Source organism: Aspergillus costaricaensis, assembly GCF_003184835.1.
Source record: "Aspergillus costaricaensis CBS 115574 unplaced genomic scaffold BO79scaffold_8, whole genome shotgun sequence".
NCBI lineage: Eukaryota > Fungi > Ascomycota > Eurotiomycetes > Eurotiales > Aspergillaceae > Aspergillus > Aspergillus costaricensis.
The window spans coordinates 97,896-114,660 of NW_020291808.1; the positions used below are offsets into that span (position 1 = coordinate 97,896).

Here is a 16,765-nt window from a genome sequence, read left to right on the forward strand (position 1 = left end):
TACTTCGGCTACTTTTAAATGACCTAATGGTATGACCTACCAGTAGTGGCGAAGTATATCCAAGAACATCATGAACCGTCCACTTCTAGTGATATGTGATCTGCTTGGGCGTAAATATCAATCAAGTCTCGGAGAAGAAGCCCCTTTGAGTTCCAGGCAAGTCAATACTAGTCTCAAGAGTGCTCATCGAGTTTGCAAGTTCGGTCTTGAGAGTAACCCTTAGATGTGCAGGGTAGAAACACCCGGCGCTGCGAATTGGTCGACAAACCTGGAACCAGTCACTCAAAAACTGGTTATGATGAAGCTCAGACCGGATGAAGCTTCAAGATTCAACAGTAGCGAGGAATATACTTTGGAAGCGGCTGTCATACCAGGTTTCCTTGGATTGCAGAGCCATGTAGTCTGTTTGCAGGGTGTTAGCTGAAAATGAAGTTGCGGATCGGGCCATGGCAAGCAGGAATTCCCAATGGTAGACGTGGAGGTGGAATAAAACGATAGTATACAGTAGTTCTCAAGAGTGTCGGATTATGTCAAGTTAGTGGTAGGAAGGATGAGACCGTGAGACCCGCTCTCCCCACATGACGGCCTCGATAGCCTGATTTTTGGGATGAGCTTAGATCAACTTCATTATAGCTGCTTCTACTTTTAGCAAAGAGACATTCCAACGCCCATTCTTTGTCTGTGTCACTAGCACTCTTATCTCACATACCAAATCTCCGCGGAAAATCTAAATCCTGGCATTGTCCCATAGCCCGAATCTACCTGCGCTCTATAAGCCACATACCAGTTCTACCCCGAGCTGCAATGCCGGCCCGACTAGGTTATTATTACGATCTCGCAGTTCAACACTTGTGCAACAGCGGATTCAAATTTTGTATATCCGGCCTTACTGGAAAGTGGCACAGGCATTTGTGTGGTGGGTACTCCCTTGCCTTAGATTTCCGTCTGGGGCGATGGACGTCGAGATCGTCTGTGTGTAACCGGGAGTATGATGCGGTTGCAGGCGTCGGCTATTTGTAGGTATTAGGAGACTAACAGCCTTTCATGAGATGATGCGAGGGACCAGTGTGAAGGGAACAGAAGGCATAGTGCCTATCTGAGAATATTGAGGTGTAGTACTATCCGTATTATCTGGGTGGTAGAGGTCTAATTGATGAGTATGATACTCATTGGCTATAAGTGTGTTAAATATTTTTGAGCTTAGAATCTTATTGTATAGCTAGGTTAAAAAAGAGCAAGCATTGCCAAAACAGCTTCACTGGTATTCGGGAGAAGTATGAATGGATGGAATCATGAACAGTTCAACTGTCTTAAACTGGCACTGACAATATGCATGCAAATGGTATCTGGAATGAGAGAAGTTTACAACTTGGCCAACATCTTGTTGCCCTTCTGCAACAGAGCAGCAGCATCGTCCACAAGCTCATCGACAATAGCCTTGGCAGGCTTCTTCTCGTTTACAACAGCAGCAACCTTGCCCATCAGGAAGGGGCGAGCGTTCTCAAGGGTCTCGTCATCAACATCATCGGGAAGGTTCTCCATGTCGTGCTCGGCCGGGATAATACCCTGAGAAGTGAGCTTCTTGATCTCGTCTTGGCGGTTCTCTTCCCAGTTCTTGATGTATTCGTTGTTACGGACACGGAGCGGGCGGCCCTAAAGAAGTTAGGATATGAATCAGATGTAGTGTTTCGTTGCACTTACCGTGAAGATAATAGTGCGGATTGTGTCGTTAAAGCCAGCAGTGCGGACAGCCTCCTGGTGAGCCTTGGGGGCACCAGCCTCGTCAGCCAGGATGAAGCGAGTACCAATCCACACGGCCGAAGCGCCAAGCATCAAGGCAGCAGCCACCGAGTTGCCATTGTACAAGCCACCGGCAGCAACCACCTGCACGGGCAGACCAGTCAAGGGACTCTTCTTGCCCTGGCACAGCTTGGCCACGGTAGGAATGAGGATCGTAGTGGGAACATCGCCAGTGTGACCACCACCTTCACCACCCTGAGCACAAATGATATCCGCGCCGGCATCGAGGGACTTCTGGACGTGCTTGGGGTGACCGATCATGTTCATGTACAGGATGCCTGCAGCATGGAGTCTGTCCACGACAGCTTTGGGGGGCACACCGACGGCAGAGACGAAGAGCTTAGCGCCGCTTTCAATAATAATGTCGACAAGTTCGTTGAGCTTGCCCTTAGTGTAGTCGTAGCTGAGCAACAGAAAGCGGATTAGCATCTTGGGTTTCCGTTTGTCATACAATCACATGGGTGTCTCACTTGGTCTTGCGGGCGCTTCCACCGACCTGGGGGAGCAGCAGATCCACACCAAAGGGAGCGTTCTTGTCATTCAGGAAGCTCTTGAGCTCCGCAATCTGCTCACGGAGCATGTCGGGGGTGTATCCAACACCTCCAATAACTCCCAGACCACCCGCGTTGGTGACCGCGGCGGCCAACTTGGGGCCGGCGGCCACGTTCATACCCGCCAGGAAGACGGGGTGGTTGATCTTGAGTAGATCAGTAAGAGTAGTACGGATTTTTTCTACAAGAGCAGAATTTCATTAGCATTCAATATCCCCGAGGATGCCGGCGCATTGCATAGTGCATATGAAGAGGCGGTGGCGAGGAACTCACGCGGAGAAGCCATTTTGGAGTATATGAAGAGACGATAGATGGATGGCAGGTGGATCGGAGACCAAAAATTAGGTACAAGGTAGTAATATGTCAGTTAGCAAGTAAAAAAGGGATGCGGAGACCCAGGGTATCCAAGCACAGTTATAAGGAGTAAGTGTGCAGGGCTGGAGAAGCCGAGGACAAAGAGTGACCAGCACGAGCCTCGGTCCAGGGCGTGTGATGGATCAGGCTATTGACGGCTGACTACCCCGAGTTTCCAGCCGAACCACCTGATTCCCGTTGCGGGGTTACCACACCTTGCCTATTCTCAGTTAGCCTATGATTAGTCGTGTGGCTGGTGAAGTGTGGCTAGTAAACAGTTGTTGTTCACGCCTCAGGCTGTCACAGCCGGAGTCAGGTGACGGGAGTAGCACGGCCCGCGCATGACGTATTTTCATTCCGGATTCGCTGTAGATCTCGCCTCAGCACTTCGTTTCTGAGCTCCGTGGCTGCTGCAGAAAGTATGAGATTTAAGCCAACGGTGACCTGGCATAGCAATGCTGTCGCCTTGACATCAGCTGTCCGCGCTTGTCGGTTCCCCAGCACAAGCCTGCTGCATTCTCAACCATGTAGAGGCGGATCAATTCTTAGCAGATCATTTGGCAGTTTGGTAGCAAGGCAGGTCTTTCATTGATAAGATTAGAGATATCACAGTCTAACTCTTATAGAAACTCATCTGTATCTGGTACGGCTTCTTATATATGCAATTGCTACAAAACCTGCTCGTTGTTCGCTACCATTGGTGACCACCCTATTCATGAGGACAATAGATCTTTTTGTGGATAGGACCTGGCTCACAAGGTTCGCATGTGTAGTATCTAGAGCTGGACTAACTCACTATCAGAGCCATTGCACACCAGTAGTCTCAACAGAGGCACATTGAGCGGCATCAATGCAAGGAGATCCCGCCATGAAATCCTAAAGCCCCTGTGTCACACTCGCAAGCTTACAACCAGCCGAGCACATCTATTCAACCCCAGCATGGATCGAGTACATCCCTCCACCCATCGGGCATTCATTGCCTTTGGCAGCAATGTCGGAGACCGCATTGATATGATCGAGGCTGCTTGCCGCGAATTGGAGCGCGCCAACATCCGAATCAAGCGGACGAGCTCCCTCTTCGAGACAGCCCCGATGTACGTCCTCGACCAGGACCCCTTCATCAATGGAGTGTGCGAGGTACGTGCCCACTCCCATTTTCAACACATCAAACCCTAACCTTCCACAGGTCGAAACCAGCCTATCCCCCATGGAACTGCTGGACACCCTGCAAGCCATCGAGCTAGGCCTCGGCCGGAAGAAGCTCATCGACAAAGGCCCACGCTCAATTGACCTGGACATCCTCCTGTACGACGAGCAAATCTTCACGCATGAACGTCTCGACATCCCGCACAAACTGATGCTCGAGCGCGACTTTGTCCTCCGACCCCTCTGCCAGTACGTCCTCCCCCTTCCCCTCTCTATTCCCAATCACCACTAACCACCAACAGACTAATCCCCCACGAACGCCCCCCTTTCCTGGGCCACTCCCAAAGCTACCTCCACCACCTCAAAACCCTCCCACCTCCATCTCCCACCCCCCACCCAACAACCCCCATATCTCCCATCTTCCCCCCAATCCACAGCACCAACCCTTCCCGCCCAACCCACATAATGGCCATCCTGAACCTAACCCCCGACTCCTTCTCCGACGGCGGCACGCACTCCCCCACCGACCTAAGCACCCTAACCACAACCGTGCACAACATGATCCGCTCCGGCGCCACCATAATCGACATCGGCGGCGAAAGCACCCGCCCAGGCTCCACCCCCGTCAGCGAATCCGAAGAACTATCCCGAGTGATCCCCGCAATCAGACACATCCGAACCACCATCCCAGAGGCCGCCCACATTGCCATCAGCATCGACACGTATCGAGCTCGCGTCGCCGAAGAAGCCTGCGCCGCCGGCGCGGACATCATCAACGACGTCTCGGCGGGTCTCCTCGACCCCGAGATGCTGCCTACCATGGCGAGGACCGGGAAATCAGTCATATTGATGCACATGCGCGGCACTCCCTCCACAATGACCAAATTAACCGACTACCCCAACGGAATCATCCAAGATGTAGGCAATGAAGTCCTCGAACGGGTCGCCGCTGCAGAAGCAGCGGGGATTAGACGGTGGAGGATGATACTAGATCCCGGGTTAGGGTTCGCGAAGAACGAACCTCATGATTTGACTATCTTGAGGGAGTTGAATAAGTTAAGGACGGAGATCGAGGGACTGGAGTATTTCCCGTGGTTGATGGGACCGAGTCGGAAGAGGTTCGTGGGCAGGTTGACGGGGGTGAAGGAGGCCAAGGATAGGACTTGGGGGACGGCGGCGACGGTGACGGCGAGTGTTGCGGGGGGTGCGGATATTGTTAGGGTGCATGATGTTAAGGAGATGTGGCAGGTTGGGAGGGTGGCGGATGCGATTTATAGGGGGGTTGTTTGATGGGGATGGATGTGAAAAGTGGGAGTTTTGTGAGTTTGTATATTCAACTATAGGATTGTGGATGGGATAGAGATGTATTGGGTATAGGGTGGAGGAGGTCTGGCGTATTGGTTTCCCCGCTGGTTTGGGCGTTGGGAAGGGTTCAACCCCGGATACTATTTATTGTAGATAGTTATTGGCAGGATTGAGTCAATTATCCTGTGATGATGAGTGCACAGTCAGGCAACATCCACATCTATATCAAAGCCATGAGGGGTAAGTGGATAGATGAAAGAATATATATTCAGCAATCTATCCTAGCTACGCTATGAGCCGAGCAAACAAAAGCACACATGAATGAGTGTCATCCAAAGAAACAAAACAGCAAATGGCGAATGACAGGTATAACCCAACCCAAACAGGAGCCTCCCCCACAACCCAAGATAAATCACCAAACCAGTCCAACCTGAACCAAACACATCAGAAACCTATATAATCCACCAAAAGATAATCCACCAACCCATCACCCACCCCCCTCCCCAGCAGAACCCAACCCCACCCCCAACTCCTCAGGCTCATCCCACTCCTCAGCCGGAAAAAACCCAGTAAGAACGACATAATCCCCGGCCTGGCACCTACTCAACTTCATCTCCCTAACCTTCTCCAACAACTGCAACTTAACAAAATACCGATCCAGCTTCAACGGCGGAAACATGAAATTCTCCAGCCTATACTGGCTATAAAACACCGTCTGACCATCCTCATCAACCCCGAAGGGTTCCGTGACATCCGTGCGCCTGTTATATTTCTTCTGCTGTAACGGAGGCTGACAGGTCAAGAACGCCTGCTTGAGATCCGGGTAGCGTTCCGGGCTGAGATAGCCGATGACGGTCTCGCCCGCGTACGTGGGTTCATTGGTGATGGGGTGCTTGAGGTGTTTGACTGCGTATATTAGGCCTTCCCGGTCAGAGGAATTGCCGACGACGTGGTGCAGGTGGCCGCGGCCTGCGGGGCCGTGCTCGATCCAGAGCCCGTGCCGGTATGGTGGCCAGCTGTTGTCGTGGAAGTCTTGGGCGCCGGGGGGAAGGTGGAACCAGACGTGGCTGATTTTCCAGGATGGGTAGGGGGCTCTCGGCTTGGGGTAGGTGGTGGTGGGTGAATCTGGTGGTGGTGGAGGAGGAGGAGAGGGAGGAGGAGGAGTTTCTTGTCGGAGGGGGACTTCGGTTTGGATGGGGGTTCTTCTTCCGGTGTAGAAAGTGGTTCGTGTTTCGGTGTCGAGGGGGATTTGGCTGGTCATGATGGTTTAGATGGGGTGGGTGAGGATTAAGAATGAAGGTGTTTAGGGTGTGCGGTAGGTATGGATATTAGGGTTATGAGGCAGCGAGGACGGGAGCTGGTAGACATCTTCGAGATGAAGTGGTTATATATGAGGCATTGGTTGGATGAAGATGGAAGGAGAGGCTAGGGAAGGTGCGCCTGTGCAGTATACCGCGGAAGACGTTCGACGTAAACAACATACTTATTGCGTGCATGTTGAAGCAATGGAGTTGGCTTTTCATTAACAAATTCAGTTCTAGACTCGTAACCTACTAAGTTCAACGACGAATATACAAGGATTCAAAGCAGCCAAACATGTTCAGTGGAAGGCAATTAATGATTTCAACTAACGCAGAAGAGCAGCATGGATGCGAGCGATACCAACCTGAACCGTTACTTCAGAAAACGGCACCTGGCGCACCCAGCTAGTCTAAGCAAACGGAGAGCACTGCGCCAGCCATGTTGTCGAAAAGTTCTGTTTATGAGGGTACTAATCAGGGGAATAGAAGACGGAGACAGAAACGCCACAGATGAAGGAGATCGAGGAGAAAGCTGGCTAACAAGGGTCAGGATAAGCCGGAGGTAAGAATTGAAAGATTATCAGTGAGTTGTCGCGCACATATCTAGCTGTTCAGGTAGCTGCGTATAGCACCTAAAGATTCTGTGAGTAAGGGTACGCCGCGAAGACAATGGGTATAGACTGACCTTGCAGCTTAGTTGCGCCCTCCCCGACGAGCTGCGTCAGGTTCTCAAGGTCATCACCCGCGGTGATACCGAAGCGACGCACAAAGTCCTTGGCAGCATTTTCAAGATCACCGTAGGTATCATCGGCAACGGGAAGATCGTCCTCAGGACGTCCAAAGTAGGAGTTGCTCGAGATAGCCTGGGCGCCGTCGAATTGACGAAGGCGCTCCTTGGCCTCAGCCTGAGCATTGGGGTCGAAACGATCGCGTCCGAAGAACTCGTCAGAAGAGATACCCTTCTGGCTACCGAAGCGAGACTTGGCCTGCTTCAACTCCTCATCTGTGAACATCGTTAGTCGTCATCTTAACCACTAGAATAACTAGGCAAGTCGCATACCATCAGCTGCAGACCGAGGGGCAACAGCACCGAAGCCCGGCTTCTTCGGGGCAGCCGGCTTCACGCCGACAGTCTGTCCAAATCCAAGTCTTCCAATTCCCATGCCAAGACGCTCAACATCGCCCGAGTTGCGTTCTTGGGTGTTCCTGCTAGGGCTGATAGGAGTGGGCGAGGCGATCGCCGTGGCAGCGGTGGTGGTCGTCTTGGCCTTAGCATCAGCCTCAGCCTGCTCGGCTTCGGGGTCGTAGCCCAGCTTCTCAATGCGCTCAGCCTCCTCCTTGGCCTTTCTCTCAGCCTCATCGAAGTCGATAATTTCCGCGGCGCCGATCTTCTTAGCCCCCAGCTTTGGGGCCTTCTTGGCGCCCAACACGCTGCCCTTCTTCGCAGTGGTGGTAGAAGGGGTCTTACGGACAGCAGCGCTGGCCCGGATGGCGGTAGGGGCAGGGGAAGAGTTGTCCTTGTCGGAAGCGGACAGGGGCGACTTGGAGCGGGAACCGTTTGCGCCGGAGTTCAGGAAGGGCGAGCCAGTGCGGCTGACAACCGGAGGGGTACCGGTACGGGAAGGGGGGTTGCTGGGGCGCTTGATGGAGGGCTTATCCCAGGAGGAGAAGAAGTCGTCATCCTCAGCGGCGGGGGTACTGGAGCCGTTGGAAGGAGTGCCAGCGGGGATATCGGTAATCACAACCTCTCCGGGGTACCTATGCGTAACAAGAGGCATTAGAACTGGAAGATTTGCAGAGAATCCGGGGCCACTAACTGTTGCGCATCCTGCGCAGCGCGTCTCTTGAGCTCCTCCTTGTACTTTACGGCGGCGTTGCAGGTGTACTTGACTTTGACGTCCTTGCTGGCGAGAGCGGCAGAACCGCCGTGCGATTGGAAGTACTTGGTAGCGGACTCGTTACCGCCGACCTTCATGACCCGGAGCTGTTCCCATTGCCATTCTGCACGTATCACATTAGCACTGACGGACATGGAAGTCAGGAGATGCGATGAAGCATACGGTCGAGGTTGGTGGAGCGAACGAAGGAGATATGCACGCCCAGGTTACGATGATTGGCCGAGCAGTCAAGGCACAGGTAGATACCGAAAGGCACAGACGACCATGTTGGGTTCTTAGAGCCGCAATCGAAGCAGATCTGTGGAGGTCAAAAAAAGCAAGAGTCAGAATGGCTGGTCGGAGTAATAGTAATGATAATAATAAGTCTGGCGGGGAGGGGCACTGCGCGCCTTGTTTGCGGGCTTGAGTTTTAGCTTCTCAAAGATCTTCTGAGACTCCGTTTTGGAGGCACTCATGATGGGCGAATTGAATATGATAGAAAAGGACCCGAGGGAGAGGAAGAGGAGCGGGCCAGCAGGCGGAATAGGATTATGACACAACGGAGAGGTCGGGGAGGAAGAGAGAGGGAGAGGGAGATCCGAAAAGGCGAAGCGGGAGAGACGAACGTGGTCGGATTGGGATTGGGAAGTGCCCCGTTTTGTGACCCTGCCAGATTTGCAGGATGATCCGGTAATTTTAAACTTCAGGTCTGGATTTCGGGGGGGGTGGTACGTCTAGAACAGCCGCTAGTGGCGAGGATGTTCACAGCCATTGTCATTGAGGACGTACTATATGAGGTGTTCTTTAGATTCTATCAGAATACTTTATCTCATCTAATAACTCAATTTACATATCATCTCAGACATAAATCCCCGAGCAACTTGGTACAAATTCCAACAACCAAAAAAGAAACCCCGTCCTGGTCCCTAACCCTCCGTACTACAAATACACACCCACCCCTACTACTCCATCCATACCCGAAACTTTGCAAACATCCGCGGCTGAAACACCGCCGGAAGTGGATTTACCACGTGACCCACTCCATTCCCCACACGCCCATCATCCACGGCTCTCTCTGCTAAAGTCCCATCCGACAATAATTTCATGATACCAATATCCCGCGGTGAACAACAGCTGGATTTCGACGGGGACGACCTGTGGTATGACAGTCAACAATACCTAAATCAACCGGAACAACCAACACAACAACAACACTCACAATGCTCCCATCCACAGCGCCCTACCAACTACTACTACGACCTAGTAGTAACCGTGCCGCTTTGCGCCGGCTCCAACTCCAACACATTGGTCTTCTTCCCCGCAGCAGCACAACAACAACAGCCACAGAAACAACAACAACAACATCATCACTATTCTTACGAAAATACGCCACGACACAAGGCGCCGCTCCGAAACGACGAAACGTGACGGTTCTCTCCGACGATGGACGCTACGAGTGGGGAGAGTTGAGCGGGCGGGAGAAAGTCGCGAGGGCGACGCAGCAGTCGGTGAATTTCGTGGTGATTATTGCGGGGGCTGTGTTGACGGTTCGTTCAGCTGAATAATCACTATGTGTGTGTAATGTGGAATGTGATTGCTGATATATGTGTGTGTCGCGATTAGGGCGGAGTCTTCTACCTTCTCTTCACGGAGGTCTTTTCCCCGAATAGCAAGACATGGCAGTTTGAGAAGGCGGTGGAGCGCATCAAGGATGATGCTCGGTGTACAGATCTTCTAGGTGATCGGAGGGAGATCAAGGCGTATGGGGAGAATACGTGGAGTAGGTGGGCGAGGAATAGGCCTATCGCGTATGTTGATTCTACATTCAATGCCTTTCGGCAGGAGGTGTGGTGCTAATGGGGATATAGGACGTCCGTGTATCAGGATAGATTGGGTCGCGAGCATCTGAAGATGAACTTTCATGTATGTGATGCTCGTCTCGTCTACAATCTTTGAGGTTGGTTGTGGTATACTGATTGGTTGTGATATAGGTCGAGGGTCCGCTCAATTCCGGAACGGTGTTCGTGCACATGATGAAGCCGTTGAATGAGCATCACTGGGAGTATCAGCTTCTTGCTTTGGAAGTGCCGGGTATGTTTGGTTCATAGATTTGATATTTTGGGAGGGTTGAACTGACTTGTACAGGACATTCCCGGGTTGTGCTGGAAGAAGCGCGCGAGAAGCCTGGTGTTGGACAGGCGCTGAAGATCTTTGGTATCAAGTGGCGGTAGATGGGAAGCGCCATTTGGACCGGCATATGAAGGGACTGCAGTCATCCCGAATATGAATACTGTATTATATACGTGAACTGTTTATGAGTGTAAAATATACCATAGGAGAACTGAATCCGGGCATAGGTCAATACTAGCGACCTTATATCAATATACCTCACTTTATGTTGACCAATGTAATGTATGCATGCATCTCATAATTCTAAACATCATATAAAAACAAAACTCATATCACATATATATAACACAAAACCTTTTTATCGCTCCATTATACTATCCGGGGACCCTCCAAAATGGTCTTCGCCTCCTCCGACCTCCACCAACTCTTGCCCTCCTCACCAGGGAACGAAAATGCATCCATGCTCTCCGCCTTCATCTCAACACTATACCCGGGCTCCATGGGAGTGACATAGTATCCATCCTTGACGCTAGACGGGTGCACGAAGTGCTCGTGCAGGTGATCCACATACTCCAACACACTCTTCTTTCCACTAACCACCACGTAATCGATCGTGCTCAAGTGCTGCGTGTACTCAGGCAGACCGACACCACCGGAGTGGGGCACAATCGGCACGCCGAACTTGCGCGCGAGCAGCAAGATGGCCAGAACTTCGTTGACACCGCCGACACGGCAGGCGTCGGCCTGCAGAACGGTCAGGGCTCCTGCCTGCAGGAGCTGCTTGAAGACAACGCGGTTCTGGCACATTTCGCCGGTGGCGACACCAATGGGGCCATAGGGGGTGTCTTGGAGGGCCTTCTTGATGGCGGCGTGGCCGAGGATGTCGTCGGGGGAGGTGGGCTCTTCGATGAACCAGGGCTTGAATTCGGCGAGTTGCTGCATCCAGGTGATGGCTTCGGGGACGGACCAGACCTGTTTTCACATGGGGTATTAGCATTGTGGATGATGGATGGGAATAGTGGAAAGGTAGGTAGGTACCTGGTTGGCATCAACCATAAGGATGTTGCCCTTATCATAACCAATGGCTTCACGAGCAATAGCCAATCTCCTGCGGTCTTCCTCGACGTTCCCGCCAACCTTCAGCTTAAAGTGCTTGTATCCCTGCTCGACGCTCTCCTTGAGAAGGACCTTCAGCTTCTCCTCACCATATCCCAGCCATCCTGCGCTGGTAGTGTAAGCCGGTACAGCCTGGCTCTGCTCCGCCTCCTTGATACGGTCCTGCTTGCCGGCCTCGACCTCCTTCAGGAGGGCAATGGCCTCCTCGGGTGTGATGGCATCAGTGATGTAGCGGAAGTCAATGCAGCGGACAAACTCCTCGGGAGTCATGTCCGCGACGATGCGCCAGACAGGCTTGTTCAGGGTCTTGGCCCACAGATCCCAAAGAGCGTTGACGACGGCACCAAGGGCCAGGTGAATGACACCCTTCTCGGGTCCGATCCAGCGCAGTTGGCTGTCGGAGACCAGGTAGCGCCAGGTCTTACCCCAGTCAGCGGTGAGTTCGTCGAGGTCTTTGCCGACAATGAGGGGAGCGAGGAGGGAGATGGCGGCGCAGACGATTTCGTTGCCGCGGCCGATGGTGAAGGTCTAGGGTTGTTAGTGAGTGGTCCTCCTGAGGGAAGCAGGATTGTGTGCGTACCATGCCGTGTCCGGTGTAGTCAGAGTCAGTGTAGATGATGCAGTAGGCGGAGGAGTAGTCGCCTGCGGCGTTCATGGCATCGGAGCCGGTCTTATCGAGGGAGGTCTGTCATTTGGTGGTGAGCAGGTATGAAGACAGATAGGTGGCTGAGATAATGTGCGCGCGACTTACGGGAAACCTCACGTCCCTCGTAGTGAAACTTGTGATCTTAACCATGGTGACGGCTGATTCTGATCAATTGATCTGAAAAGGAACTGGAGTTGGAAAGAGAAGTCTCTCCAGGTAATCGCAATCTAGTTGCAATGCGGGGCCGTCGGCAGGCACAATATAAGCTCCGGGCTGTCAACACAGGCTGTGACCACGCAAAAGAAGCAATTGGATGCTACAGAAGACAGCTGAAAGTAGCGAAGGACAATTGAGAAAACCAAATACAAAATTGAAGCGATCAGGAGTGTAACTGGGCTGGGGAAGTTACTTATACAAGGCGGGCAGACACCCCCTCCCCCTCCACGCAGTGTGGGGAATTTCCCCTCATTGGCGGAGGAATTGCTCCAGCGCGTGGGTTGGGTTTCTCCGCCAGTCAGAGGCTAGCGCTGCCCGGCCAGAATAAATCCGCGTCTTAAATGTCTGCAGGGTTTCTACTGGCAGAAAATGACTCGGTCATTTGCGCGATTTACATTAGGGTGATGCGGACCGGCTGAAGATACAGAAGAAGATACAGGTTGCTCCTAAGAGCGGATATCAGATTCAAATCACTATCGCTGGCGTTAGGTACAGACAATCTTCGGAATGCATGGGTATAGAGACAGCGTCCGCGTGATGCTGGACCCCAACAGCAGATATACACCATTTATCCGGAAAGACCTCGCTTCTCGCTCTCCGAGAAGAAAATGATCATCCGCCACAGCTTGCGGACCAGCACCTCGGCTTCTTCGTCGAGTGCCTAAGTAGCAGAGTTAGCATGATATCCAGACAGACAAGAAGACACATCAGTAGATTGCAGGTTAAGCTTACCTCCTCCAATTGCTCCACCAGCTCTTGGGGATGACCATGCTTGCGAACATGTTCTTCCACCACGTCCACAAGCATCTGCTCCTGAACACCCAAGTACTCCACGATCTTCTTCTCGACGAACGGCTTGAGTTGCTCGCTGACCACCGTTTCGTCCACAAACTCCCACTTGACCTCCCAGCCCCAGAGTCCCTCCTTGTCCGTCGGGATCTCGGCGGCCAGTTGCCGGGCTGCTTGTGCCCGTTCCTCGTCCGAGAGACCAGCCGCCTCGGCGGCACTGTCGAACTTGATCGGGATGAGAGGACGCCGAGCCGTGGCCTGAGGCTCTTCCTCGTCCTCCAGCAGGCCTTCCACCTCGGCCACCGTCCGACGGGATGTAGCAGCCTGGGCCTTTTGCGCAGCGGCTCCGAGAGAGAGCTTGAAGCGCTGAGGTTCCCGAGGGGCCTGGTTCCGAGTCTCCAGCTCCTCCGCCTGGCGCGCAAGGAAGTCGTCGGCCATACCGCGGGCCTGCTCCCGTTGTTGGACAGACCGGGCCCGTTCGCGTTCTTCCGCCGCACGATCGGCCTCGTCCATGCTGACCTCGCGAGCTCGGAATCCTGCCCGGCTACGTAGCCATGCACCCCGGTCGGCATAATAGTCCTCCACCTTGCGCGCGGCCTCGTTATCGTCGTTCCAGTCCCTGTACCGCTTGTCCATCTCCTCACGAACTTCCTGCATCTTAGCCTCCTCTTCCTTGTCTCTCTTCTTTTCGCGCTCCAGGGCGGCAGTCCGACTGCGTTCACGGTTCAGCCAGCGGCGTTCCTGATCAAGGAACTGCTTCTCGAGTTCCGCTTCCTTTTTCTCCTGACGGCGACGCTCCAGCTCCTCATCACTAGCGTCTGTTTCTTCTTCCTCGCGGTCAAAGTGAACAGTAGTAGCCCCGTTTATAGAACCGCCATTGACGAAAGACACTCCCTTTTGGTAGTCCTTAGGAATCTGCACGCCAAAGCCCTTAGGGCCAGAAGGCGCCGTAGACACACTGCGATCCCGTGGACCCAGTGGGACTCCATTGGCACCAGCCGCAGGGCCACTCGGAGCGGAAGGCGGGGGCGATGCCAGTCGGTTGAATCGTGTGCCCGCATTGCGTGCTCTCTCCATGGACTCAATCTCTTCCTCCCTCTTCAAACGCTCGATATCACGACGGTTGCTGCGCTCACGGAAGGCGGCGATCTCTTTGGCGACTGTCTCTCTCATCTCGGGAGGAATATCGGAAAGTTCGTCTTCCACTGTGATGGGAATGGTGACAACCTCCGCTCCCGTACCATCAGTCTGACCTTCTGAGTCCTTCATAGCCGTGTCTCCTTCGCGATCAATTGCCGAGACATCTTCCTTCTGGGTAGGGGAGGTAGGATGGCACAAGTCAGAGAGGACGTTCGCGAGGGTACTGCGTGCAGCATCTAACCGCGCCTGGCGCTCAGCAGGGTCCTGATCGCCTCTGGTGGCTTCGTACTGCTCCAGGTAAGTCAAGGAGCTTTCATCGACGACAACCTGCACATTATTAGCTCCCGTATTTCTCAAGTTTGCGCCTGACGTACCAGTAGTGTGCTCTTCTCCACCTCACGCTCTTCCTTGTCATCACCCTCGGACGGTGTCTGTCTCTTCACAGGCACTTGCACGTCCTTTAGCACTTCCACCGCGGTCCCTAGACTTTCGGGGTCCTCGTACTCTGCGAAACCGAACTTGCAGGGCTTTTCGTCCGCATCCGTAGCGCGGATCCAGCGCCTGAGATTGCCTGCCGAACGGAGAATCTTCTCCACACCCTCGTCACCACCAACGCCCTCAGTAATTCCACCAACGAAGAGAGTCCGCACAATTTCCTCGCGCGTAGGGGGCTGTAGTTGCATCATCGCATCCCGAACGTTCTGACGCTGGGATTCCAGACTAGTCGAACCCAGACCTGCCCGTCTTCCCGGGGCCTCGCTACCGCGTTCTTTGCTCGTATCTGGAGTGGCAGATTTCGGTCCGGACGTACCAAGGCGAATGACGGGGGCAGAGAAGTTGATGTTGGGCATGTTCGGAGGAGGTTGGAAGTTGGGAGGGAAGCCTGCCGGACGACCAGGCTGTTGGGCATTTGCAGGCTGCATCCCAGGGGGAGGAGTGGTTCCGGGGGCTACCATACCGGGTGGAGGAGCTACAAAGTCAGTAACAGATAACAGATGGGGTATTGGAAGAAATGGGAGACTCACCCATGCCCGGGGGCGCACCAGGATAGGCGCCAAAGTCTGGAGGCCTGCCATAGAGACCAGGAGCTAAGAAAGTTAGAATACGTTCATTAAGTTCGTAAGGACATGCAGCGATGCTATCCAATGAGGTGGGAGACGTACGCTGGTAAGGATTGTACATTGCGACGGAATCGCAGCTTCAATAGCGATTGATCAAAGACGTCCCCAGGCACCGGAAAAAATCTGAATAGTCGTGGATTAAGAGAAAGGGCGGTTGTTCAAAAGTTCAGTCAGTTCAGAGTAGAGATTCGCCCGTATAAGGGAGCGTAATCCTCGTCTGATCGGCGGGGAAGAGACGTTTGAGCAGATGAAGAAGATCGCGAGCTGCGGCGGCATCGCAGTTCGAGAAGAACCAGGTGGCCCGTGCGGACTTATCTTGGCAGCCCAGCAGTTGTTCCGCTCTCGCCTTATCCGTGTTGTTCTATCATCCAGCAAAAATCATTGTAAACAGTACGCTCCACTAATGTGAAATAGAAATTACCTATGACTTCTTCAGCTTGTTGAAAGCTGACCTGCGTTCGCATTTTCTGCCGGAGAGGTTCTACTTGCTAAGCCACAGCACTTCAAGTTGCTTCTGCCAGAATACTAATATTAATAGTCTTGCTTTTCAGAAGATGATGTTTCAGGTCTACTAGTAATTATGATACTGGCTCTTTCCAATCATTGCTCTCAGGAGAATCATCATCACATAAATTTGGCAGAGCCTCACTAGCCAGTGTCGAAGACTCCCGTGCCAGTATCCTAGGGCAGGGGTGCTACTTAATATCTGCAATTAAGTCAAGCAGCTACTCTATGCCGCAATTACTAATGGTTCATAAGACGCTGCAGCAATTGTTAGTGAAGGAAGAGCTAATTCTTTGACAGACAGAGCCTCTTCAAGCATATGCAGCATCGATTAGTCAACTGTATATGAATAGCTCTGGGGATAACCAGCTTCGAAGCTGTTCAACTATGACCGTTGAATATGAATTCTTAGTGGGAGGATCATTCCCATTAGTGACATTTCCCTGTTAACAGCCTTCCTCGGATCCAGAAGGAAGAGTTGTTATTGGATTGCCCTTTACCTAGTGGAATTTGCAACATCCAGATTCCACTGATCGTTGAACATCAAAAGGATGCATTGGGAAGAAGTGAGCCATGATTACGACAAGGCAATCGTCAATTGAATCCAGGGGTAAAACATAAGGGATAGAATGGAGACATCGGTAAAGGCACAGCAGTACACAGTAATAAACGCAACCGGCTAAAAGGGAAAGTATGGAACGATCTCGACCGAAGCTCCCGAGCCTTCGATAGACGATCTGGAAGGGCAGGACGTGGGGGTGACAATTCC

At 52.8% G+C, this 16,765-nt stretch overlaps 7 protein-coding genes across 7 annotated transcripts; 2 read left to right on the forward strand and 5 right to left on the reverse strand.

Moving 5' to 3' along the window:
* Positions 1-1,188: 1,188 nt before the first annotated feature.
* BO79DRAFT_169143 (nitronate monooxygenase) lies at positions 1,189-2,794 on the reverse strand. Its single transcript, XM_025679466.1, has 4 exons — positions 2,625-2,794; positions 2,271-2,532; positions 1,702-2,203; positions 1,189-1,653 (listed from the first exon to the last, which is right to left on the reverse strand). The coding sequence occupies exons 1-4, from the start codon at positions 2,635-2,637 to the stop codon at positions 1,363-1,365; spliced, it is 1,068 nt and encodes a 355-aa protein (XP_025541887.1). The 5' UTR covers positions 2,638-2,794; the 3' UTR covers positions 1,189-1,362.
* An 850-nt stretch (positions 2,795-3,644) lies between these two features.
* Positions 3,645-5,141, forward strand: BO79DRAFT_142041 (folic acid synthesis protein; the record flags this gene model as incomplete). Its single annotated transcript, XM_025678268.1, has 3 exons — positions 3,645-3,842; positions 3,892-4,100; positions 4,154-5,141. 3 exons carry the CDS (start codon positions 3,645-3,647, stop codon positions 5,139-5,141), a joined length of 1,395 nt encoding a protein of 464 aa, XP_025541888.1.
* A 502-nt stretch (positions 5,142-5,643) lies between these two features.
* Positions 5,644-6,508, reverse strand: BO79DRAFT_280205 (uncharacterized protein; the record flags this gene model as incomplete). Its single annotated transcript, XM_025688038.1, has 1 exon — positions 5,644-6,508. The coding sequence occupies exon 1, from the start codon at positions 6,415-6,417 to the stop codon at positions 5,644-5,646; it is 774 nt and encodes a 257-aa protein (XP_025541889.1). The 5' UTR covers positions 6,418-6,508.
* Positions 6,509-6,709: 201 nt separating this feature from the next.
* Positions 6,710-8,918, reverse strand: BO79DRAFT_243985 (ADP-ribosylation factor GTPase-activating protein). Its single transcript, XM_025685335.1, has 6 exons — positions 8,745-8,918; positions 8,518-8,653; positions 8,275-8,458; positions 7,518-8,215; positions 7,143-7,460; positions 6,710-7,089 (listed from the first exon to the last, which is right to left on the reverse strand). Exons 1-6 carry the CDS (start codon positions 8,808-8,810, stop codon positions 7,061-7,063), a joined length of 1,431 nt encoding a protein of 476 aa, XP_025541890.1. The 5' UTR covers positions 8,811-8,918; the 3' UTR covers positions 6,710-7,060.
* A 527-nt stretch (positions 8,919-9,445) lies between these two features.
* tim21 lies at positions 9,446-10,685 on the forward strand. Its single transcript, XM_025680775.1, has 5 exons — positions 9,446-9,881; positions 9,958-10,142; positions 10,203-10,257; positions 10,326-10,425; positions 10,480-10,685. The coding sequence occupies exons 1-5, from the start codon at positions 9,555-9,557 to the stop codon at positions 10,563-10,565; spliced, it is 753 nt and encodes a 250-aa protein (XP_025541891.1). The 5' UTR covers positions 9,446-9,554; the 3' UTR covers positions 10,566-10,685.
* A 75-nt stretch (positions 10,686-10,760) lies between these two features.
* BO79DRAFT_243987 (mandelate racemase/muconate lactonizing enzyme family protein) lies at positions 10,761-12,577 on the reverse strand. The gene is made up of 4 exons (XM_025685336.1): positions 12,332-12,577; positions 12,161-12,265; positions 11,503-12,108; positions 10,761-11,436 (listed from the first exon to the last, which is right to left on the reverse strand). The coding sequence occupies exons 1-4, from the start codon at positions 12,374-12,376 to the stop codon at positions 10,834-10,836; spliced, it is 1,359 nt and encodes a 452-aa protein (XP_025541892.1). The 5' UTR covers positions 12,377-12,577; the 3' UTR covers positions 10,761-10,833.
* A 340-nt stretch (positions 12,578-12,917) lies between these two features.
* On the reverse strand, positions 12,918-15,720 carry BO79DRAFT_190902 (uncharacterized protein). The gene is made up of 5 exons (XM_025680776.1): positions 15,535-15,720; positions 15,397-15,459; positions 14,746-15,341; positions 13,175-14,698; positions 12,918-13,103 (listed from the first exon to the last, which is right to left on the reverse strand). The coding sequence occupies exons 1-5, from the start codon at positions 15,551-15,553 to the stop codon at positions 13,011-13,013; spliced, it is 2,295 nt and encodes a 764-aa protein (XP_025541893.1). The 5' UTR covers positions 15,554-15,720; the 3' UTR covers positions 12,918-13,010.
* Positions 15,721-16,765: the final 1,045 nt, after the last annotated feature.

Bases quoted from the DNA above. Each gene is read 5' to 3' on its own strand.
- BO79DRAFT_190902 (XM_025680776.1), bottom strand. The intron at 14,699-14,745 runs GTACGTCAGGCG...AATAATGTGCAG, and splicing joins TGGAGAAGAGCACACTACTG to GTTGTCGTCGATGAAAGCTC. The intron at 13,104-13,174 runs GTAAGCTTAACC...TCTGCTACTTAG, and splicing joins TGGTGGAGCAATTGGAGGAG to GCACTCGACGAAGAAGCCGA.
- BO79DRAFT_169143 (XM_025679466.1), bottom strand. The intron at 2,204-2,270 runs GTGAGACACCCA...TCTGTTGCTCAG, and splicing joins GGAAGCGCCCGCAAGACCAA to CTACGACTACACTAAGGGCA. The intron at 1,654-1,701 runs GTAAGTGCAACG...TAACTTCTTTAG, and splicing joins TCCGCACTATTATCTTCACG to GGCCGCCCGCTCCGTGTCCG.
- tim21 (XM_025680775.1), top strand. From the start codon at position 9,555: ATGCTCCCATCCACAGCGCCCTACCAACTACTACTACGACCTAGTAGT. The intron at 9,882-9,957 runs GTTCGTTCAGCT...TGTCGCGATTAG, and splicing joins TTGCGGGGGCTGTGTTGACG to GGCGGAGTCTTCTACCTTCT. The intron at 10,143-10,202 runs GTATGTTGATTC...ATGGGGATATAG, and splicing joins GCGAGGAATAGGCCTATCGC to GACGTCCGTGTATCAGGATA.
- BO79DRAFT_243985 (XM_025685335.1), bottom strand. From the start codon at position 8,810: ATGAGTGCCTCCAAAACGGAGTCTCAGAAGATCTTTGAGAAGCTAAAA. The intron at 8,459-8,517 runs GTATGCTTCATC...TGATACGTGCAG, and splicing joins TCGCTCCACCAACCTCGACC to AATGGCAATGGGAACAGCTC. The intron at 7,461-7,517 runs GTATGCGACTTG...CGATGTTCACAG, and splicing joins CCCTCGGTCTGCAGCTGATG to ATGAGGAGTTGAAGCAGGCC.
- BO79DRAFT_243987 (XM_025685336.1), bottom strand. From the start codon at position 12,376: ATGGTTAAGATCACAAGTTTCACTACGAGGGACGTGAGGTTTCCC. The intron at 12,266-12,331 runs GTAAGTCGCGCG...ACCAAATGACAG, and splicing joins CGAGGGACGTGAGGTTTCCC to ACCTCCCTCGATAAGACCGG. The intron at 12,109-12,160 runs GTACGCACACAA...TAACAACCCTAG, and splicing joins ACTACACCGGACACGGCATG to ACCTTCACCATCGGCCGCGG.